Source organism: Oenanthe melanoleuca, chromosome Z (genome assembly GCF_029582105.1).
Source record: "Oenanthe melanoleuca isolate GR-GAL-2019-014 chromosome Z, OMel1.0, whole genome shotgun sequence".
Lineage (NCBI taxonomy): Eukaryota > Metazoa > Chordata > Aves > Passeriformes > Muscicapidae > Oenanthe > Oenanthe melanoleuca.
The window spans coordinates 45,310,849-45,335,606 of NC_079362.1; the positions used below are offsets into that span (position 1 = coordinate 45,310,849).

At 38.1% G+C, this 24,758-nt stretch overlaps 2 protein-coding genes across 4 annotated transcripts in view; one reads left to right on the forward strand and one right to left on the reverse strand.

The window, feature by feature from the left end:
* The window catches only part of BNC2 (basonuclin 2), a 608,431-nt gene extending 606,708 nt beyond the window's left edge, over positions 1-1,723 (forward strand). Inside the window, exon 7 of the transcript XR_008842612.1 lies at positions 1,713-1,723. The gene's annotated coding sequence lies outside the window, so the exon portion shown is untranslated. The remainder of the gene's footprint in view (positions 1-1,712) is intronic.
* Positions 1-24,758, reverse strand: part of CCDC171 (coiled-coil domain containing 171) — a 161,478-nt gene that overhangs the window by 89,192 nt on the left and 47,528 nt on the right. For all 3 annotated transcript variants that reach the window (XM_056514607.1, XM_056514608.1, XM_056514609.1), the window contains 6 exons: positions 24,184-24,286; positions 18,203-18,306; positions 15,381-15,470; positions 13,571-13,771; positions 11,500-11,667; positions 9,478-9,666 (listed from right to left, as the gene is read on the reverse strand). In XM_056514607.1, coding sequence (XP_056370582.1) covers positions 9,478-9,666; positions 11,500-11,667; positions 13,571-13,771; positions 15,381-15,470; positions 18,203-18,306; positions 24,184-24,286 — 855 coding nt within the window. The remainder of the gene's footprint in view (positions 1-9,477; positions 9,667-11,499; positions 11,668-13,570; positions 13,772-15,380; positions 15,471-18,202; positions 18,307-24,183; positions 24,287-24,758) is intronic.

Consider the following 24,758-nt stretch of genomic DNA (forward strand, 5'->3'; position numbering starts at 1 on the left):
AAAAAAACAAAAAAAACCAGAAGAAATATTAACGAGTTTTTTTACTTAACAAAATAATTTTTACCTAGACAAAAGAAAAAAGAAAATAATTTTGTTTCTTCACATTCAAGTAACACACTAAAGGAAAAAATAATAATAGTAATGATGATGAAGTTATCTCCTAACAAACAGTTAAACAACCAGATATATGAAAACAAACAGTATTAGTAAAGTTTGCATAGTCTTCAGTTACAAACAGATTTCTGGTTCCTGATGATAATCCTTAGTACTCCAATAGCCTGCACCGGGTTTTCCACAACACAGTTCTATGAGTTCACTTAACAATAAGCAATTATATGCTCCAGTTTCAGAAAGAACATCACTCTACAAAGCAGAAATAAAGTTAGTATAAGGGAGAGGAAAAAAATAAGGAAGGCTCTGGAACATAAACGTAGACAGATTGGCAGCAGCTGGAAAAGGGGAAGTAAAGGTGATCTCTTAATTACTTTGTAATCAACCCCCTACTTATATATTCACAGATTAATTAGTTCTCATACAGAACTGAGTTTTCAAAAGAACAGTGTATTATAGATGGTTTCATTTTGGCCAGTGTCATTATAGATCTATTTTAAGTTGCAGAACATTTTTTTTTTTCTCTAAGTGCCCTGAAATGGAGAAAGTGGGAAAACACACTGGTATAGACAAATGAAGATGGTAACAAGGCAGGAAATACCAGGACGACAATAATAGGATGCAGTACTGGAATCAAGACAGTACGCTGGGTGCTCTAAGTGATCTCAGAAACTTAAACAGGGTTCTTGATGCAAGAGAGCCTGCTGTGACTGAAACAATGACTACATTTAAACAGGCTCCACTGGTATACAGAGAGAATAAATTTTAGGCACTTTTCACAAAGCTCAAGTTAAATGCTAACGCGTCAGCTAAAATATATGGTCACAAAAAGGCAAACATGGATGGAATTATGAGCCCATATGATGAAGAAAACTGAGGACTGTGCTAGGTTTCAGATACCTCTCTTAGAGCTACAGACAATTTTGCTGAACATGGAGTGACATTATTCCAGCCATATTCTTCCATGTTGTATTTGGTACAGGTCCCAAACAAGTGGTGAGCAGGGCACACTAGTTTCTTTTCCCCTCCATTCTGCACAAAAGGGGAAAGAAAATATACACAGCTATCCCTAGAATGAAAAGAGAAGATTCTTCCACACATAGAGATGTACCCTAGTCAATTCAAAATGTCTTTGATCAAATAAATATTTTATAATTTTTTAGGAAGGGAAAGAATTTGTAATGCTATTAAAATACTTCAAGTGATACAAAAATAGAGTAGGCCACTAAAAGATTTAATTTCAAAATGCAATTTACAGGCCACATATGTCACTTTACTATGCTGAAATAAAGTATGAACATGGACAATACTTTCAATGCTACTGCATTATTTACAGTGTTTTATTTTTATAGATAAAAACCCTGATAGCATGACTGGAAGGAACTGAAAAGGTAAGCCAAATTTAGAAACCAACCAATGGTTTCTGGCCATCACAGGTGAAAGGCCAATATCTAAGTAAACAAATTGTCATCCCTACAGGGCTGTTGGACAGCAATACCAACATTCAGTGCTCTTGCTAATTAAAGTGCTTTTTTTGTGCGTTTTGTGATATGGTAATATGCAAAAGTAAATAAGATAACCTCTGACTTCAGAAATGTAAGTTTTGCGAGAAAATAGAACCTTCTTTTTCTTTTACTGGCTAATAATTTCTTTTGCTATATCAGACACTGTTTCTAGAGTTTTCTTTAAAGCTTAAAAGCACAGTTCTTGAAAGAAACACGGACTTTTCTTCCTAAACATTGGCAAGCTGGTTTGCTTTGGTGTTTGAGCTCTGAGGGCCACCTCACTGGGTTGCAGAGCTTCATCAATTCCAAGAATCCTGAACAAAAAAGCAGGTGCTACTAGCAAAACTATTCTTTCCTGCTTCTTACAACACCCTTACCCTTTATTCTGGCATTGAAATAGAACTGAAAACTATAAATATAGTAACACAGAGATTTCATAAGGTTTTTCTTTTGGAGCTCTGAGCATAGATGGCAGTAGAAGGACAGGGCCCATCCCCACATGTACTAAAATTGCCCCCAGGGTGGGCAAGCAAGCAGGAATGCAATGAACAGAGGGCAAATGGGGCATGAGCCATGGCACCATGACACTGCACAGCCAGGGCAAGCAGGAAGGGCACTGAGGCACTGGCAACTCATGCACTTAGCTCAGTTGGTGATCCTCACTCTCAGTGATAGAGCTCAGTTGTGGTGTTTGTTTGGACAACAGTTATTTCCTCTGTGCAGACCAGAAAGGACGGGGCAACCCAAACAGAGTGTCCATGAAACCATGTAAGACTCCAGGTCTCAGGCTACAGGGAATGATGGAGCCTGGCACTGCTCTCAGGACAACAGCTGTGTGAGTCGTGATCAGATGGATGACTTACAAAACCTGAAGACTAAGAAGTATTAGGGAGTGTGAAGAAGAGACTTAGTAGTGGAACTGCACTCCACTGTATCTCAGATAAATACACCCTCTGTCCACTTCACATAAAGCAATAGATTCCCCACCCTCTCACCATCAGGCAGCAGGGGACTTCAGATACAAGAGGTGAGTGGAAACAGGCTCCTCCTTGGGTTGGGGGGGTGCAGGTGAATCCCCTCCCAAACGACTTCACCTTCCCATGTGCCCTCATACAATAGTTATGGGGCCCTGGAATCTCAGAATCAAGGAAATGAGAACATGGGCAGAAGTCCAGCTTGGCTGGACTGATTGTCTAGGACAGGGCAGCCTACCCCCCACATCATGACCTTCTCAATTAAGAAAAAAATGAATGGTAGTAGTAACTGGTGATCTCCTTTTTAGAGAAATGGAGAGCCCAATATGCTGACCAGAATTAACCTATACAGAAGTGTTTTGCCTTCATGCAGCCCAGATAAGAGACACCACCAAGAAATTTGCCAGTGGTACAGCCAACTGATCACTACCCATTACCTGTTTAGCAGGTGAGTAGCAACAAAGTCCCAATAAAAACGCTGTGAATGTCAAGAGGCACCCCAGGGCCTTGGGATAATTGTCAAAGGATTTGGAGCAGAAGCTGTTCTCTCTCCTGTCCTTCCATTTGTGGGCAATGATGCAGCAAAACCCAGGAAAATCCCCCAGAGGAATATGAGGCTTCAAGAGTGGTGTTACTATCAGAATTTGTGGGGTTTTGATCATGGTTCAGTTTATATGACACTGAGTCTGCTGACAACAGTCTCCTGCCTCAAAGAGGGGAAAGGATTTTAGCAGGGTTCACTGAAGAGCTTTAAACTAGATTTAAAGGGGGACAGGGACAGGGCCAGGCTCAACACAGAAAAGGCATGGGAATGGGAAAATTACAGCGACCACCCAAGCAGCAAAAGGAGGCTTAAGAGGGGATGCCTCCAGAGTGTACAAGCATCCAAAGATGTAACCAGAAGACAGACTATGTATCCCCACTGGGATACAGACACAATCAAATACTTCCATGAAGAGCCCGTACACCAATGCACACAGAATGCGGAACAAACAGTAGGAACTAGAGATCTGTGTGCAGTCAAAGAACTCTGACTTTAGTAATTAGAGATGTGGTGGGAGATCTCATATGACTGGAATGCTGTAATAAGGGAAAGGCTATTTAGGAAGAAGGCGAGGTGGTGCAGTTACCCTCCCTCTGGCAACACCTGGAACTCTGACTTGGGGTGGATGATGAGTGAGTCAAGAGCTTATGGGTCAGGATAGAAAGGCAGATCAATAGGGGTGAAACTTGTGGGTGTTTGCTACAGGCCACCTGAGCAGCAGGAGAAAGTGGATGACATCAGGCAGCACAAAGAAGCCTCAGCGTCACAGACACTGGTTCTTGTGGGGGGACGTTAACTACCCTGACATCTGCTGCAGAACAAGTACCACGAAACACAAACAGCCCAGGAGATTCTTGAGAAGCACTGATGACAACTTCCTGTCACAGGTAGTGGAGGATCCCACAAGGAATACTGTGCTGCTTGACCTCCACTAATAGGGAAGGCCTTGTTGGGAATGCGAAGGCTGAGGGCTTCAGCATCAGGGGAAGAGGAAGAAGAGCAGCAAGTAAAATGGTAACCATGGACTTCAGGAGAGCTAACTTTAGCTTCTTTGAGGATCTTCTTGGAAGAACCCCACAGGGAAGAGGGGCGCATGAGATTTGGCTGATATTCAAGGATAAATTCCTCCAGGCTCAAGAACTCATCCCGATGTACAAGAAGTCAGGCAAATGGGGTAACAGACTTGCATGATCAAATGAAAAACTGTCATTACCCAGGCAGGAAATACACAGGAGATGGAAACAGGGTCAGGCCACTTGGCATGAAGACAGAGAGGTAGTTAGAGTAAGTAGAAACGAGACAAGGAAGATCAAGGTGCATCTGAATTTAACATGGGCAGGCATGTCAAGGACAACAAGGGAGGTGACCTTGCCCCTCTACTCATTTTTAGTGAGGCTATATCTGAGGCTTTCTACAGTTCTGGGCTCCTCATTACAAGAGAGACATTGAAGTCCTGGCGCAGGTCCAACAGAGGGTGACAAAGGCACTGGAGCTTCATTCTTACAATAGAATGAGGGAGCTGGGCCTGTTCAGCCTCAAAAAGAAATGACTGAGATGGGACCTCATGTATATTGTCTCCCACAGCATCCTTGCAGGTAAGCTCAGGAATTGTAGGTTAGATAAATGGACCCTGGGGTGAATCAAGAATTTACAATTGCAGAGCTTAGTGAGTCGTGATCATGTACCAGAATCCAGCTGCAGGCCTGCAGCCAGAGATATTACCAAGGATTGAATCTCATTGAATTTGTTTATCAATGACCTGGAGAAAGGGATTGAATGCACCCTCAGAGAGTTTGCTGGCGACACTAAACTGGGGAGAGTGGCTGATCCACTTGAAGGCTCTGCTGCCATTCTATGGGACCTGGATCAGCTGGAGGGTTGGGCAGAGAGAAACCTGATGAGGCTCAACAAGGGCAAGTGCCAGGTCCTGCACCTGGGGAGGAGCAGCCCCAAGTGCCAGCACAGGCTGGGGCTGAGCTCCTGCAGAGCAGCTCTGTGGAGAAGGACCTGGGGCTCCTGGTGCATCACAAGCTGTCCATGAGCTGTCAGTGCCCCTGTGGCCAGGAGGGCCAAGGGGATCCCGGGCTGCTCTGGGAAGTGTGGCCAGCAGGAGGAGGGAGGTGATCCCTCCCCTCTACTCAGCCCTGGTGAGGCCACACCTGGAGTGCTGTGACCAGTTCTGGGCTCCTCAGCACAAGAGAGACAAGGAGCTGCTGGAGAGGGTCCAGGAGAGCCACGAGGATGATCAGGGGTCTGGAGCTTCTCTCTTGTGAGGAGAGACTCTGGGAGCTGGAGCTGGGTCTGTTTGGTTTGGAGAAGAGAAGACTGAGAGGGGATCTCATCAATACATGGAAATATCTCAAAGGTGGCGTCAGGAGCATGGTGCCAGACTCTTTTCAGTGGTGCCCAATACTGATGTTGGATGAGGAACAATGGCCAAAAACTAAAGCACATGAAGTTCTACTTCAAAATGAGAAAAACTTCCTTACACTGAGGGTGGCAGAGTACTGGAAAAGGCTATCCAGGGAGATTGTGGAGTCTCCCGAGACATTCAAAAACTTTGATGCATTTCTGTGTAACCTGCCCTACCTAACTTTGCCTTGGTGGGGTGGGGGTTAGACTAGATGATATAAAGAGGTCCCTTCCAAACCTAACAATTCTGTGATTCTGTGATTCTCATCAGTGTCTCCAAGTATCTAAAGGGAGGGTGTCAGTGGATGGATTCACCTGCCCAGTGCTGCCAAGCAATAGGACAAGAGGCAATGGGCACAAACTGATGCACAGAATGTTCCACCTGAACAAAAGTAACTTCTTTTCTGTGCAGTGACCAAGCACTGGCAGATTGGCCAAAGAGGTTCTAGAGTGTCCCTCACTGAGATATTTAAGAACAATCTGGACATAATTATGTGCAAGGTTCTCTAGAATGATCCCCTTGAGCAGGGGAATTGGACCAGATGACCCACTGTGGCTCCTTCCACCCCAAGCCATTCTGTGATTCTGTGAGTCAGTGATTTCTGTAGCTCAGCTGTTTTATTTTTCCAAATATATATATATATATATGTATACATACACATATATATACAGTTATAACTAACATCAACAGTCTTCTCCCTTTGCTGTGTTTTAAGTACATGGACCAGACATGCCTACCAAAGGCACCTGGTAGGTCAGAACCAGCACAGTTGCACACACTTCTCTTCCTCCCTTTGCACTGATTGTAGTGACTTTTCATATAATTGCCATATATCCCATCCTCTATCTAATTCACCTGCCTCAATGTAAAAGGCCTCCAACCAAGAAAAAAAACTCAACACTTTTTTTCTACCCAGGGGACTTTTTCCTATTCCTATTTAGCAAACCTTTAATTTTTCTGTTGAAATTGCCATTTTAAAAGTAGTTACAGTATTTTTCTCTCCCAATATGTTTTTGCATATGAGAACAAAACCCTTCCTTTTTAAGCAGTTGCCACAAAAAATGGGGACAGATTAATAAACGTCTATATAACAAACAAACAAACAACAACTGGTAGAATTCAGAAGACATTTCCTATGAGACTATAAATAATAAATAGTTTGTGTGAGTCTAAGGAACTGGCACAGTAACATTTTCAAAATGGCACACTCTCAAATCAAGAGGACTAGACTCCGGCTAAAAAAGGCAAAGAAAAAGGATATCCATTTTAAGCTCCATTGACTCTCCAAACATGGAGACCACTGACAAAGAGTGGTATATACAGAGTGCTTTGTTTATTGCTGATCTGTGATAAGGTTACTCTGGGAATTTCTGTCCTATAGAAAAACAGTAAAACTGTTTTCTGATTACGCCATCCATCTGTCCTACAGTACCAGCTGTGAAGTAGCATCCATTAACATTCATAGATCCTACTGTGGAACCAGGGACCCTGAACAGCACTGGCTGAGGACAGAAGTAGTAGCAGGTGTCACTGTCACAAAAATCTCCAGATTTTCCAGTTTTTATTATAAGGAAACCATTCTGAAAAGCCCTAACTCTCTACTGCACTTCTAATAAACCAATACAATAATTTTCAAGATACATTACTTATATTGCTGTGCAGTTAGAGCTCTCTGTTAACTCCTGAGAGTATGAATTGACACTCTATGGTTTGCTTTCACACACATCTCAACAATTTGAAAAACTAAAGAAGTCTCAACACAGGACCTCTGAGGAGAAAATACCTAGAAGTAGTCATGGAACACTGGCTGAAGACAAAGTTACAAATAAAAAGAAGCATCTTATGATGTATCATTAGGTCGGTGCAGGACAGCAAAAATCACTCATCTTTCCTTCTCAGAATGGAACTAAATCCTACAAGGAGTTATTTCACTAAAGTGCTTGCAATTAACACTCAGATCTTTGTATGGAAAATGTAGCAAATTGCTACAGTTTCCTTGTAGTGCTAGAATGTCCTAGAGTGAGGAGACCCCCAGATGTACAATGAAACACTGGCAAATTATATTCCACTTGCACTGATTATATGTTTCCTATAAAATTTAATGAATAAAGCTCACTAAAATAATTAAATTTAAATATTGCATTCTGCATCTTTATGTAATTGCTGGCCGTCAGTAAATCTTAAAGATCCTTTGAAGACATTCTGTAACTTGTGGCACATTTGTCCTTGTTTCTTTTGGAAATACGGCTATTATTTTAGTCTGTCTGCACACCCCTGATCAAACAAAGCACTGATCTTGCAGACAAATATGGATAGCTAACTTGCTCAGAATGCAATAGGTAAAATACAGTTAAGCCAGGAAAAATGGGCAATCAGGACTAGGACAGCCCTAATAGGAGACATTTATGGAACCTATGGATGCCAGGAAAGAAAAGGCTTAATTTGGTATTTGCAAATTGAAAGTAAGTCACAAATTAGAAATCAAGAAGAAATTCCACTGTCTTCTTGGCAGTTTGACACTGTATGGTAAGGAAGACAAACTGGAACACAAGATGGAAAAGAGACTGTTGAATCATCTAAGTGTATATAGACATTGTACTACCTAGATTACAAAACTACCAGTTTACACTCCAACATTGCATAATCTGTGTTAAAAACATGCCCAGATGTTTCTAAGGAAAAATATTTCCCTTTTAGCGATTCAGTAACCCCACACAGCAAGCTGACAGATGAAGTTTTTTCCAAAAGACATGTCTAATATGCACCCCACAAAAAAGAGACACATTTTCAGTACATGTTTTACATCCTGTCTATAGAATTCAGCTGCAGAGACTGGGAGGTTCAGCATCATCCCAAAGAACGGTGCAGTACTGCAGAGCATCTATTTTTCACCAAACACTAGAGTTTTTAAAGACATGACCCATCATCCACAAGAGGAAGAAATCTAAATTGTGAATCTCCACTCTTTTTTTAGGAAGGAAATGTAATTTCTAAAAATAAGTTTCCTTATTCCACCATTCTTTTTGTTGGCAAATGAAAGCCATAAGCTGAAATCACATGATGTTAGGGGAATTTAATATAAGCCTGGATGCCACTTATTCCACTCATAGTAGTGTTTTTAGCCTTGTCAATATTCAATGTGAAATGTAAATATCAAGCAAAAAAATGTAAAGAATTACAACTCAATCCTAAGAACTCACTACTTCATAAATGTATTTTTCAGCACACAAAGACTTCCAAGATTAAAATCTGAGTCAAATATGGCATTCTTCAGATGAAGTAAGTTGCAGGTGGCAGTCACAAGTAACAAGGCATACCTTATTTCCACAATTTCACAACACTTTTAATTGAAACACATGTAAACAAATGTGATTGAAAAGATGGTGAATGGTGATTGTAGAATAATAGTGAACATTTTAAAATGTAAATGACTTATCTAACTATCAGTACCAGCAGCTTTACACCTATGACCCACTGCTCACTGTATCATCTGTGTAACAGCATCCTCTAATACTGTTGAAATCTACCACTGCTAATTGGTTTTTAGGGTCAGAATGTATATACCTAAATTTATCCCCAGATGACACCATTTTACTGTAACTCTATGCAGTCTTTGCAAAGCATGTCACTGAAAAAAATCACTGCTACACTATATAATTCTTAAACCAAACAAATTCAATCTTACAGCCTTAGCATTCTCAAAAAAAAAAAAAAAAATCAGTAGCAGCTGTAACCAAAATCAGGCAATTCACTTCTAGAATGTTTTAACAAAGATATTTATTTCTTATTATAAATAAAGTTAATCCTAGCACAGAATTTACAGGTTTTTTTAATTTTAAACAACCTTAAACTGGATAAGGGTTCCAACTACTGAAATAATCCATTAAATATTTACAAGAAAAAAAAAATCAGAAGTTCATAGCACCATACCTGTGCCCTTGCATGAACTTCCCCAAGGAGACCTGAGTACTGCTGTTCCAGATACTTTTTTTCATTCTGCCAACAGCTTTCCTGTGCTTTCATCTGTTCAGCCATTTTGTTAAAAGCATCTTCCTGGCTCTGCTGAAGCTCCTTCATAGTATTGGACTTGTTTTTACAAACATATTCCAGGTGAGATATCTGTGTGACAAGCATTTAAAAAGAAAATGTTTTACTTCTCTAAACACCTTTCTACTTTATCGTGCATACCTATTTAACCACAGGCAATTCCAGCATAAAATCTAAACTGCAATTTCTTCAACATATTCATTAAACCAAATAAAAACCTTTCATGACAGATTATTTGCTTGAGTTGTGCAACAAAATGAACAAATAATTTAATTTGGTTTTGCCATTATTGTACCATATTGCATATATTTGTTGCTTTCTTTGTTGAAAAACTGAACTGGACACTTCTATATTTTTTTTTTTACACAAATGCATTAAATTTTGTGTTGCTGAAGTACCAATCTGTGTTTAACAGTCCCTTAGAAGTCTGTAAGAATTGCAAATAATATGCAAAAAACCAGTCCTTAATTTAATGTTTGTTTTAGTGGAAACCCAAAATACTCCAGACACTATTAAGCATTAAAAGAATTTCAGGACATTTTAGGATACAGAAAGTGTTTTCAACAAGCACAAATGGATTCACTCTGTGGATAACTTTGGATAACTCCCATGCAAAATAGGTAGCAATAATCTTTAAATACACCTTATTACTAGAGAGTATCAGCAAGCTACTTTTTAAATACATCACACAGAAATGCAAGGGAAAAATTTTGTTTGCAAGAAAGGGGGTACAACACAAGTGATATACTGTTGAAAATCCCTGAAAAGCTGGTAAGCACATGAAAAGAGCCCTAGAGACCTCACAGTCAATATCAATAACCATACTAAATTAAAAAGCAAGAAACAGTATGACACAACATCCCCAAACACTGCCAGTAATGTTCACCCCCTTCTCTTCCACTCCCTTTCCTTCTTTATTTTGAAAGTAAAATAGAACAGTACACCAAATGTTCATAATCTAGATTTTATCCTACCCCTTTAGTAAGGGGGTAGGTCCAGTGATTGCTGGGGCATTTATTAAACGATGGGCAGAGTTAAAACAATTCACTGTAACCAGCCTTGCATCTTACTCAGCCCAGAACAGTGGTCACACCTGAAGATGAGAAATGTCAAACAAAGATTTTTCCCTTACTAGTGTCAGCACAGACAAGTTCCAGAGTTGCTGTACTAGTCTTAGGACTGACCTGATCAATGGAGCCAGAAAATTAACTGAAATTCTAAAGACTGTCATATGTTAGTCTGTGGAGTCAGTTTAATTTATTTAAAAGGAGGTATTTTCTTTCCTAAAAATGCAGAGATTTCTGGACAGAAACGCCACATAAGCTTATTTACATCCCAAAAAGTATAGCTCCTCCCTATAACAAATATTTACATGCTTTATAAAAATAGGTATTTTCCATTTGCAGTTTTTAACATAATTTTAAAATCCATGAGTTACAATTAAATGAAAAAAATACACTGTCATTCTTTCAAATAGTACCTCTGAATAATAAACGCATAATTTAAAGACTATATTCCTCAAGTAAGTGCATTTTGTTTCAGTTTTATGGTAAAATAAAGACTTGCTTTATTAGTGTAAATGACTAAGTTCTTTGAATTGCTTCATCAGTAAGATTAATTTATTTTCTTTTAATTAGGTCCCTGTGGCTAATATTGGCTAGTACTATTAGCATGTCCTGCACTGAAAGTGGAGCTTAGAGACTTCATACAGACTTCAGTCACATTTACATGCCCACAGCAATGGCATCAAACTGAGTTGTAGACAAGCCATAATTAATGGTATTGAATTATTAACGTACAAATTCTTTTTGAAATAAGATGAATGTCAGTCCTTTTTAATGATACTACGATGTGGACAAATGTCACTGAATTTAATAGAGGTAGCTGGTGCCTAAGGACACTTACCTTCTCATTAGCCCTGTTGAGGTCTGAGATCAGGGCATCAACATTCTCCTGCAAGACTACACAAAGCTCAGGCCAAGAGAATCTATCTAGGATGCCTTCTGGTTGTTTTATAAGCACACAGCCTGCTATCAAATGCTGGTATAAGCTATGAAGGAAGGTTAGTTTCTCCTGAAACAAAAGGAAAAATTGCATGTTGTATCTGAACAGTGTTAGAATTGAAAGAGAAAGATGTGCATCACATGGGCAGTAATATGAACTACATGCAAGTGAAAAAAAGCCCAAACAGCTCATTCTCAGACCTTTGCTAGTATTTGCAGTCATAAATATTAAAGTGAATGTAAAAAACAGTTTTTACAAAATGTGTCCATTCAGACATAATACATAAATAACTTATATAAATACAGAACAGGTCTGTTGTCACCACAACCACTACCTACAATGGTAGATACAGATAAAAAATTCCATGCTATTAATACATGCAATTTATTTATTTATGGTAAAACTTTCAGTTATATTTAAACTGTATCCATTTGCAACAACTGCAGAACATGCAGAAAATTCTCTGATTGGCTTGGCAGCATCACACACCACTTATACAACTATCTAAACAACTGTCTAAAGTCTTTCTAAAATTGTTTTTGAGTGGATTATATATGAGACTAAATAGCCAGACAAAATAGGCTACAGCTTCATCAGTTAAATTCCACAAGGCACGCCTCATTCATTTACACTGATTTTAGTCAGTAATATAATAAATTGATGCAAATTATAAATAAACTTTAGCAACAATAGTATGCCATAGAAATTCCATCCTTAATGCTTTTAGTACTTAGAGGCAACTTAGCGATCTTGATTAAGGCAACAATAGCAAGCTGTACCTCAAAAGTCACAAGAACAAAGTTTGTAAACTATTACAAAAATTCCCATTGTTTTCCAGGGGCCTTGGTTGAGGTTTTACCTTAAGAAATTATGGATGGCTGAGATGGGAAACTAGAGTTTTTCTGAGCCCTTTCCACTACACTTAGTTGCATTTTCTGCAATTATCTGATGGTATTTCAGGCAATTAAAAATAAATTTCGTTTAGTTAAGTTTAACTTTGTTTCTAACAGATCTACAAATTCCCCAAGGAAAATCCAGTGTGCCACCATCATTACATTTTTGTTTGAGCTGTGTTAAAACCAGGATGATAATTATCCATTTGGCATGAGAAACAGGATTCCAAGACCCCAAATCAATTCACACATGTTGAATGCAACCACAGGGTTGTAGACATGCTGACTTTACAATATAGCCAGACTTCTAGTTTCCTCCACTTTAATCATTATTTGATGCGTGTAACAATTCCAGCTGCTTCATGTGGACCCCATTTAAATACCAGACTGTAAAAGAGGTGGAAAGAATGTTTCCTTTTTACTCAGTTGGCATCCATGTCTAAATCTGTGGAAGTAATGAGCTCAATATGCACAACAACTACAAGTTATCATTGCCATTGCTTGTACAGTACTGGTTTATTGGGTGGAAAAAGCAACAAAATTAACATCTGTTAATACATACAAGGAGAGAGATAATAGTTCTGAAATAGAACATTGTGAACCCATTCCCACATATAGCACACCACAATTAGCCAAGAGATAAAAAGTAAGAATTTCTAAGTTTTGTGGTATGCATGCTAAACTACTTCAATTTTATATTTGCTATCTAGCAATTGCCACGTTGATCAGTAATTAACACATGATAATAACAGTATTATATGTTTCAATTGTAATCCATTTCTGTTAACTTTTAAGTTAAAAGAAACAATTGTTCGTTAGGCATAGCTTTTTAAATAAACTGTTTTTCAAAAATTCAAAATACTGGAATGATTAAGCTGTTAGTTCTGATACAGAAGAAAGGAGAACCAATATGTCCTGAAATCCTGTAAATATTAAACACATATTTCAAAATACGTATCTTAAAATCATATTTTAGGGATAAATCTGTTAAGACTAAGAGTAACCATCTGATGTATGTAAATGTATAAAGCTGAGATTAAATAAAGACTCTCTGACAGTCATCTTGTCTCTAGTAATACCTCCATATCCTTCTGGTAAGCCCTGGTAAGCTTCTGGATTTCATTTTCAGATTCTGTGGCACGTACTTTCTCTTTCTCCCAGCATTGCTGAACATCCTGTAGTTCCATTTTTAAAGTTTCTATTAAAGTCTCTCTGTCTGCACACTTAGCGTGCAGATGATTTAACTCTTTATTGGCATCAGCCATGGTATCCTGAGCTTCCTGGAAAACAGAGGAATTTAACAGAAAGGCTGGTATAAACATTACTCTATAAAATGCTACCTCAGTCAAGTGCTCATCACCTGAGGAAAGAAACAGTTATATCGCCACATGTATTCACAATACTCCAGGCTAGGTGGACTTCATTTTCCAGGAACAGAATTTCAAAACTGACAACAGCCCTCTTTCACAGCTTGCAACTTGACAGCATTGGAAATCCAACTCTGAAAGGGAAAGGCTTCATAATCTTTGCAGTCCCTTCTTACCCCCAAAAAGGAGATGCAGAACACAGGCATGCAACTTATCTTCTGCAGAGTGCAAAGCTCTCAAAACTATTGAAAAGATACATTATTTTCGTAAGTGAATCTCTGATCTGTTAGAACTGAGTCTGCAAGCAACACAGCTGCTTTTGCCCATGTATTCTTTACATGCAAGACAAAACAAAAAAAAAAAAAAGAGTATTCTCATTGGAGGCTGGACCATGAGAAATAAGTAATATTCAGAAATGATGATAAATACAATTATGCTACCAGCACCAAAATCTCACCAGGTAAATAGAAACTTAATACACTATCCCTTCTGAGCCAAAATATTGTGAAGTTACACTGGATTTACAGCACTGCTAAAGTTTGCAAAGGGTCAAACTGAAAGCATTGCTTATTTTTCATAAAATCAAAGTTTAATAGACCATGAAGTCATACAAAAGATATTACCAAATTCATCCAGAAAATGCAAAGTTTTATTGTTCTAAATGAAAACATTAAAATATTAAAGAAACTGAAAATTCCTAATATAAATGCTTTCAGACTGGATCTAGATTTTGTTCATCTATACAATATTACTACCAAAAATTTAGAGAGATTGAAAACCAGCATAATGCATAAAAACCCTGTGTGTGTAGCAAGCTCAGTTTGTGCATAACGAATACAAGTATCTCTTGCAAAGGTTTGCAAAATTTTTAGATTACTTTAAAAGCTGCTGTAACAGAAGCAGAACCCCTAAATCTTCTGAACATAAATAAGTAAACGAAGTTTGTAACAGGTGACAACACATCAGGTGCAAGTATTCATTAATGTGAAGATTCAGTGAATGCTACACAAAAACACTGCATAAAATATAAAACAGCATATCTTCAGCAAAAGAATCTGAAAACGCTGGGTTTATAGACATTCTGTTTTGGCAGTAATACAATACACTGCTAGTTGGGTGATTAAGTTAAAACACAGCCTCAGGACTTGCTCACTTCCTTGACTATTGGTTTAACCAGACAGAACATTACAAAAATGGTGTCAGCCAAAAAGAGAAAAAAATTTTCCCTTTTCTTGATAAAAACAGTTAAAAAAAGATTACTGATACTGATTTCAATATAAAATAATACTTTGCAAATTTATACATGTATTTTGCACATATTTTGGAAGTGCAATCATTGAAATTATTTACTTTATAGTGGCAATGAGAATAAAGCAGCATGGTTTCACACAGACTTGCAAGGTAAACTAGTTTGCTCAGCAAATATAGAGACTTACTCTAATAAGAAAAGAAGTTGCTTTTAATCCAGAAAGACATTTTTTGCAGAACATTCAAATTTTATGCTAAATTCATTAAACCATACCTTAAGGTCTTGTCTTAAAGCACACATTTTCTCCTCAGATACTTCAAGTTCATTTGTCCCCTTTTTACACAAAGCCTTTGTTTTCTCAAGCTGTGAAAAATATGAAAGTCAAACAGGCTTTTACAGAAAGGCTGCAATGATCTGTTCAATATAATATAAAGGAAGAATTTTGTATATGAAAACAAAAAAACAAAATTTATTTTCATTAATTGGGGAGCTTTTGTACTCCATACAATTTAAATAACATGCCATTAAAAAAACACTAAATAACTCTTTTATAATGATTTAAAATAAAGACAGTAGCGAAATCCCAAACAGAGTCTACTCTTACCTATCCTATTAACTCTCAAAATCCCTGACAAAAACAGAGATTCTGAAATGCACTTGAAAGTGTAGTAAATTCAGATAATGATCTGGGAAATGGTTTGAGAAAACAAGTTTTCAGTCTGTGGCCATTTGCAGAAATTATCCAGCTGCAAGTGTGATTCATTACTGAGCAGTGGATAGTACTCGCATACTGTAAAAAGCAGTAATGTTCCAAAGAGGCACAGTGACTACTCTAGGGTTAAAAGCAACCATCTCAGATGTTACTTAATGTGTACTGAGGTACCACCATGTATACCAGCTTCACTTTCCAGTTCCAAAAAGGATAACAACATACCAAAATAATCTGTATCTTTGTTTATATGATGATACTGCTAACACCTGACATTTAAGGAGCAACTCAGAAACAGAATATCTCATTTACAAAATGTATTCATTACTTTTAAAATGTTTATTTTGATATTTTGAGGTCAGGAAACCTGGCAGAACCCTTACAAATAATTATAGTAAATTAAAGAATGCTACTGGAATATTTCCAGTCTTTTTATTGGTTTACTTGTCCTTTCCCTCCCCCGAAACATATTCTGGTGTCTGCACTGTACAGAAAGTCAGAAGCTAGTTATCTACAAAACCCAAAACACTTCTATGGCTTTCAGTCACACAAACTAACTAGATCTTTTAATCTAATGTTTAACACAGTAAGGTAAAAATTACACATTACAAGTTAACCAACATATTTCACTTATACATACAGGTGTGCACATACATTAAAAAATTCATCAATATGTGGGACCTTGTTGAAAATCTTTTTATAAAGAGAACCACTAAAATTTGCTTACTGTTGTGTTGCTTACTAAAACCCTTCCTTATTGTGTATTAAAATATCCTAGTTTTATTGCACAGTGCCCTTCATAGTCCCCTTGTGCATTATTGTATTATTAAAAAGTTTTATTATTAAATTCACACACAAAAAGCCAAAAGCAGCATTCTCTGTGGGGGCAGGGGTAATCAAGAAGGACAGAGCACTGCCCTTTCTGTGCACCACAAAGGTGCTCAGTGATCTCTGGCTCCATATGACAACTTCAGGGTCAGTCACACACAGTCCTACTGGGAAGTCTTGTGGCAGGTCATCTGTTGGTCCTGCTCTGCTTGCGATTTATTTTCCTTGACAGTTCATTCTTCTTTCTGTCAGAACACTCTCTTTGCTTTCTTAGAAGCCACCCCCTTGGTCTCCCCACTGCTGTCTCTGGCACAGTTTCACAACAAAGCACATCACTAAGCCAAAGCCTGCTGAGTCGACTTTTCAACTGTGCTGCCTGTCACGTGATGCTCCTCCTCCCAAATAACAATTCGCTGTGGGTAATATGTTCCTAGTTACTCTTCAGCTTCCAGACTTGGGTCTCAGAAGAGTTTCATAATGACTATACACATCAGTTCTCTTATCTCGCTGGGAGAGACTTAACAGTGCTTGCTGTTTAAAAAGTATAATTGTTTCCATGGTCACTTATTTTTGTGCCCCTTGAACAAACTCAAAGGTCTTGTGGGAGACCATTCTTTTCCCAATAAAAGGAGCAAAGCTGATATACTTTTCCTTTTTGTTTTTTAATTTTAATTTTTTTCTTAACATGTTGACTGGCTAGCTAGACTGTGCATTTGTTAAAAGACAAAACCTAGAAATGCAATAGAGTGCTGGCATCTTTACAATCCTACCACACCTTGCCTTTCTGTATTTGCCAGTTTTATTCAAAGACTAATCATAAGTTTGTACAAAAATTTTCAGTGATGCAGTTAACTTCTTTCTACAGCCTTTAAAGCCACAAATTAATAAAACATTTGCACCCAAGAGGAGTAATTTAGTCAGACTAGCAAACACACAACAAAATAAATGCAAAACTGTAACTTCTCACTCAGTGATATAAAAAGGACAGTAGGACTCCACGGAAAACACCTGATTTTTTTCAAGGGTAAGGTTCCCAAAATTGAAATATTTGTATTATTTTCTTATGTAACTTAAAGACAGTATTCTAACAGTCCTATTTTAATTGAAATTATAGCAAAATACCTCCCAAAGAGAATCCATTGAAAACACACTCTCCTCAGAAAATTATACTAGTTTTACGAGTACAGGGTAGCATGATCATTTACATAACTGATAGCAGTGACTACTGAGGCTCAACCATTGTTTATTTAGGAACACTGCAGTATATATGAACAACTGGTTATCCTAAATGTTTTTTGAAAATAATCCTAAAGGACTGAACAAGAAAACCATTTTAAACTAGAAGGACAAAAAACTCTTCTCCCTGTCCCCACTAACGTGAAGAAACTTCACTGTAGGGCAAGCTTAGAGAAGTAGTAGCGACAGAGATTTTTCTTTGGGCATACTTGAAGCTGTCAACTCAACATTCCCACTCTTCTGCTATTTTTTTACAAGCCAAGTGTATGTACTGCTGCAGGCCAAATGCAATACATATAGAGCCAAACATTGCAAGTGTTACCTCATTAGACATATCTTCCAGCTTGTTCTGGTAAGCTGTCAAGGTACACCTCAAAGTCTCAATGACAGAGCAGCTCAGAGGTTTATCTTTGTCCTCACAAGTGCCTGAAGGAAAACATGGAACGAAAATTAAGCCTTAAAGCCACAGAGAGAAAACTACTCACCCTGGATGTGAGGTATTAGAATTAGTTAAGGCTTCAGTGACAATACAGACCACTGAAGAGCAGCCTGATTTGTCATGAGAGATACAGCTGTATAGCCATGCTTTCACAGCAAATATAACTGAAAGACACTTGTACAAAAGCTTTAATACAAGATACAAAACTGTAAATTCTGGATTACATTTATACCCAATACATTTGGTATGCAGTCTCACATATTATTTCTACTGTGGTCAAGCCTGTGTAATTCAGTCAGAGAAGCCAACTTCAAAACCACACAATTATATACTTTGAAAAATATGTTGTCTGAAAGTTAAGAACGCTACACTTTTCCTGACATTATTTTGCTATTGTGACTAAGCATGCATACAGTAATGCAGTACTTCATCTACTTAAAACCTTACTGAGCTGAAGATCACATGATTATGTTACGCTTGGAGAGGACTTTAAAACATTTTAAATTATCTTGAATTTTATTGTAAAGGAAATGACTCTGCAGAGTCCTATATAACAGTTCAATTATAAATCTGATATATCCATTATATACACACTAAAGCTATTTATTAAACCTTTAGATTGAGACTTCTCATCTTGTTGCCTTAATTAGGGACATATGAACAAGTCTGACCATTTCAAAGTGCATAGAACAGTGTGCCAAGAAAGCAAAACAACACTGTATTGATTGAGAGGTCACAAGATGTCAGCTGATATTCAGTTTCCAAGAACAAACTTTTCTTTTTCTCCTGATGTTACACCACAACCATGCTAGATTATTGACAGACTATTCTTCTCAGCATTATTTATATTCCTAAGAAACATTTATCACTTACTCTGTAGCAAATTATAGACATGTTCTATAAGCAAAACTATTTTTTGTCAACTCTAATGGCAGCCTTATTTTGCAAAAGTGAAAAAATCTGTCGCATTTTTAATCCAGAAAGGCTACATCATCGTAACTCCCATCACAACTAAACAACGATACAGGTGTTTATCACCAGTATCATTAAGCAATTTATACAGAGTGGTTCATAAAGTCAAATCAGATACTAAAGTCTGAGCCTTTTCTTTGGCTCCCCATAAAACTTTATTAGCTACAGGAGGTGCCCTTACATACTTTCAGGGTGTTTTTTAAGAATTCTATAATTAGTGTCTAATAAGCACAATAATCTACGAAGGCATTGTATAAAAATGATGAAATTTCTCCTGTAGACTACACATAAAGCATCAATAGAACTCAGTGGAAAACTTACTTAAGTGCAAAAGTCAGAACATATTGCCAACTGCTGTTCAGAAAATTATTTCAATTAGTTACTCTCTGCTCTCCCTGGTATTACCTCTTTTGATAACACCAGAAAGTATAAAGTGCTATTCAGGCTGGACTAGTTGTTACAGTCAAAGTCCCTTCTAGTCAAAGCAACAAATATTTACAAGATTGCTTCCTGTAACAGAAGCAAAATCTGTTCTACAGCATGCACATCCCAGTGACAGACCCCTGCTCTATCTTATCGGCCACTCCACTTACTTACCACAGTTTCTAAAAACCTACAGAGTCAGGGAAAAGCAAGAGTTTCTTAATGACACTTCTGAGCCCTGCGATTCCTAGAGATATCCCAAACAACAGTGTTACACTTCAAACCAATCTAACAAAAATTCATAAAATCTGACCTTTTTTGAGAAGTTAAGATTTCACATTGAAGAAAGTAACAAGTGCCACCATACTATTATTTTTATCACATAACCACAGCTATAGCTATGCACAGAGTTCCAGTCCAGTCTTCTCAATTACACAACCAACTTTGCACTATTACCCATTGTAGGAGCATTCTGCATTGATCTTGTTGCACAAAAAAGTAAACACTATTTTTTCATACTTGTAGCTCTTGCAAAGTAGTAACACACAATTCTCATTCAAAAACAATACCTATTAAGTCAATCCAATAGTTAGCTTGAATGCCATAGGCTTTGTCAGTCTAAATATGCATTTTCATATTTTAAGTCCCAACCTGTAATGTTTTATTAATATAGTGTTTGCCAAAATTGGAGAATTTTGCCAGTAAACTTTCCATGCTCTCATTCCATGCCTTTGCTGTAAACCTATTTCTAAGCAGCTCAATTTGCCAGTAGAAATACCAGATTTAGCCCACCTGCATTAGCTGAAAACAAACCTATGGCTTTAATGCTGCCCAAACGCTGTCTGTCTTCATACAACTCTATGGAGTTGCCTGCAGGACACAGGCACCATAATCCAAATGCACTCTGTTGTGGCAGAAGCATCATGTCAGCAATGAGATAAAAAACCCAACTCAGTACTTGAAGAGTATGCCCAGTATTGCCCAAGAGTTTGAGGGAAGAATTTGGGGAAAATGCCAAGTTCCATATGAGTCTTATAGAAGCACTCAAGTGAATAAACTCTTAAACTTGCTGTTTCAGACTTTCTGCTACCTGTAGTGGGCCAGAGTAGGAAAGAGTCAATTTTCTTCACAGCAGCTCACATGGTGCTGTGTTTTAGATTTTTGCCCAAGACAGTCAGGTGACCTGCATTAAATGGTGATGCTAACTCAAAGTAGCTAACACTCTTAGAACTTTGCACTCATTTCACCTTTTTTTTTCAGATTACTACAACCACAATTACTTTTTTTCTGAAGACAAATATCCCTAAGAACATACCCTGTTCCTGAATAACAGCAAAATGCGATAAACTGAAAAGATAAAAAGTGGATTCATGCAGACCAATAAGAAAACAATGCTCTGGAAAATGTATAAATGTCACTGGAAAAGGAGAAGACATGGATTTATGCTTGTTATTTTGACATGCATAAATTAAAAAAAAAAAAAAAAAAAGCTTTCTAAAAGTATTTAGGCTTTCCTCTGTATTGGTTTTGCATGGGCTGGTTTTTTGTAGTGGGGGGAGCTTCAGGGGTGGCTTCTGTGAGAAGCTGCTAAAAGCTTCCACCATGTCTGGTAGAGCCAATCCCTGGTGGCTCCAAAGATGGATGTGCCACTGGCCAAGGCTGGGCAAGTTAGAAATGGTGGTAATGATTCTGTGAAAACAGGTTTAATAATAAATCTAAACAAATGTTGTGGTGCAGTTTTAATTGTCACTACAGAGAAGCAGGAGTGAGAATAGGTGAGAGGAACAACTCTGCAGACACCAAGGACAGTGCAAAAGGAGGGACAGGAGGTGCCTCAGGCTGAGCCAGAGCTGAGACTCCCCTGCAGTCTGTGGTGCAGCCCATGGGGAGACAGCTGTGCCCCTGCAGCCCATGGAGATCCACAGGGATGAAGATCCACAGGGATGCAGAGATCCACCCACAGCCCATAGAGGAGCCCCACCCTGGAGCAGGCAGGTGCCTTGGAGGAGGCTGTGACCCTGTGGGAGGCCTGTGGACAGAGTGGCCCTGCTGCCAGGCTGGAGCAGCCTGTCCTTGGAGAGTGCACCCCATGGAGGAGTGACCCAGGCTGCAGCAGTCTGGGGAGGACTCTGCCTGTGGGATGGACTCACGCTGCAGCACTGTGCAGGGAGCTGTTGATCATGAGATGGAGCCATGCTGGAGAAGTTCTCAGTGAACTGTCTCCCCTGGGAGGGACCCCATGGTGCAGCAGGGGAAGGAATCCTCTCCCTGAGCAGCAGGAGAAGCCATGGATGATGAACTGACCATAATCCCCACTCCCTGTCTCCTTGTGCCAACTGGGTAGGAGACAGAGCTGGCAAGGAGAGAGGAGTAGGGGGAAGGTGGTTTTCTAAGGGTTTGTTTTGCTTCTCTTTATCCTGTTCTTATTTTGTTAGTAGTAAGTTCATATCTCTAAACTGAGCCTGTTTTGCCTGTGATGGTATTTGATAAGTGAACTCTCCTGGTCCTAACCACAACCCGTGAACCGTTCATTGAATTTTCTCTCCTCTGTCCAGCTGAATGAGTTAGCAGCTTTCATGAGTGCCTTGCATTGGCCCAGAGTCAACCTAAGACATAATATTAAAAATATAGTATTATCTTCTCTTTACTGTATAGCCTAATAATCACAGACTGATCAGCAATTGAATTAAGGGGCTGGATTTTTAGTGTTGGATCTTTAATACTGACAGATTTTTAAGTAGATCTTTCAACCCCTTGAGTTCAATGTTGACTACACGAACAAGAAAGACTTCCCCATCAGCTGTGGTTCATGTAGCCACTCATCTAGTAATTAAACTACAATAATTTATTTAAGATTTTCACTTTTATTGGCACCTAAGCATTTTCCTTTATATTTTTTAAATTTTTTTTTTTAATAAAAAAATTTGTAAGTATACCAGAGTAGTAGTATAGTAATGCAAAATCATTAAAATTAAGTTTCAAACTTAAAAGCACAGCAATACGTAGAACAAATGTCTTAGTCAATGTCTGTTTATATTAAAAGATTTAATTGACTGTAAAACTCAGTTGATCCACTGCAAAACTTAAGTCTACTATCTACCTTAGGAGCCTCTTCAGAGATGCTAAGGCTTGAAAAAAAAAGATCTATTTAAATTAGTTTAAAAGTTTACCTCAAACAAAGCAAATTAATACTGAAGGTACTGTTACTGAATTTCTAGTATTATAGAAACAAGTCAAAGCTATTCTCAGCGAGTTTTACCATCCAAAAGACTGGCTGCTTTGGAAACTGCACTTTGGCAGCAGAGTCCAGTTCTCCCCAGAGGTACTTAAGTCCTCCTGAGCATGTGGAACTTTGCAAAACTGTGGAAAACATGCAGTCTTAAAGAGCTTTTCAACTGTAAACCTACAGGTATTATCATGGTAATTACATTTATAATTACAGAATAAAATTGATACCAAAAATACAGCCTATGCAAGGAAATCAATGCATCACATAATCCAAGCTCGCCTTTTAAGGATAAGAGAGATTCCAAGAAGCTGTTTCTTTATTGAAATTTAACACCACTGGGCCCTAAAAATAATTATTTTGTGAAGATACAAAAAAAAGTATCTTCATTTAAAAATGTCTTTAAAAACCCGCTTATGTCTACTGCTGCTTAAAAGAGCAAAAACATATCACGATATACATAAAATAAACACATTTGCTCCGTAAGCCACACTTTAATTGTTTTCTTCCAGTTTACTTTCACTGTAAATTGGAAGTACATTGTGTCTAGTACGTAATTTTTCTAACAGGAATTACAGTTTTAAATGATGATTTTAAAAAGTGTTCAATTTGAAATTTTAAAAAATCACTAGCTTGATGTTAAATGTCCTGCTTGTTTATGTCTAACCAGGCAGCAGTTTATTAAGTCTGATATAATAATTATATATAAAGCCAGGTAGCAGAGTGGCAACCACCGACTTACAATTAATTTTAATGAAAACAGAGAAATATTTGTTCTGCATCAGATTAAATTAATGCAACATAGGTCCACAACCAACTGTAAAAAGCACTGGGTTGCATCATGTGTCCTACACAACCTTTTTGAATATATGACCTTTAAGTTGCTGAAGGTTGCCTCAGAATTTGGCTCAGTTCAGGCAAAACATCTGTTCCCTTTGCAGGTATACTGTAAGGACTTTTTTCTCGGTTGGATTTAGAGCACAGCAAGTGAGCCCTTTTCTGACCGATCATATACACCCCAGCATTTGTAAATCAAGCTCCGGGCTGACAACAGCAGGTCCACAATCCGTCACCCTTTCTCAGCTAGCAAGGCCATTTGACTGCTGTGAGAACTGCTCTTATCATGTCATCAAATCAAAGCATGTTGAGAAGAGGGAATGCAAGAGGCATCTGCAGAATTCCCACAATGTAGTGACTTTGGAACATTGACAGATGCATCTGTCATTTTATACCTTCAACTAACCTGCTGTCCGCTGGCCTGACATAGCAAAGCTGTCCAAGAGTAACTCCAGCTCTCTCATGTTGTTTTCATACGTCTCTGTTAGAAAGACCTGGTGTTTCTTGGCCTTTATTTGACAGGAGAAACAGACAAGACAAGAGGGGGTGGGGAAAGAACACATTAAAATAAGTAAACAGAAGAAATACACATCACAATGATATACTTGTTCCTCTTTAAATTTCTGCTCTATTTCTTTTTATGTCTTTTCTCGAGCTAAGAGACCCAATGTGACATAACAAGCAAGAACCCTGTAACACACAACATAAAATTAAAGGATTTCAAAAGGAAAACAAAAGATCATTGTTCAATAACTTAGTCCTCATTATCTTCTGCTTTAGAAGTATCTTAATGGGCATTAAATTCTGTCCATCATGGAAGCAGTGAAATCTATTGTTACACCCTACAAGGGCATCCAGAAAGACACCAAACTACTGGCAGACAGACTAGAAAACCGTCATTTGGCACTCAGTCAAATCCCACACCTATTCTCACTGCAAACCTGTCTACTTCGATTGTTAACATGTTCCATGTTAGACAGG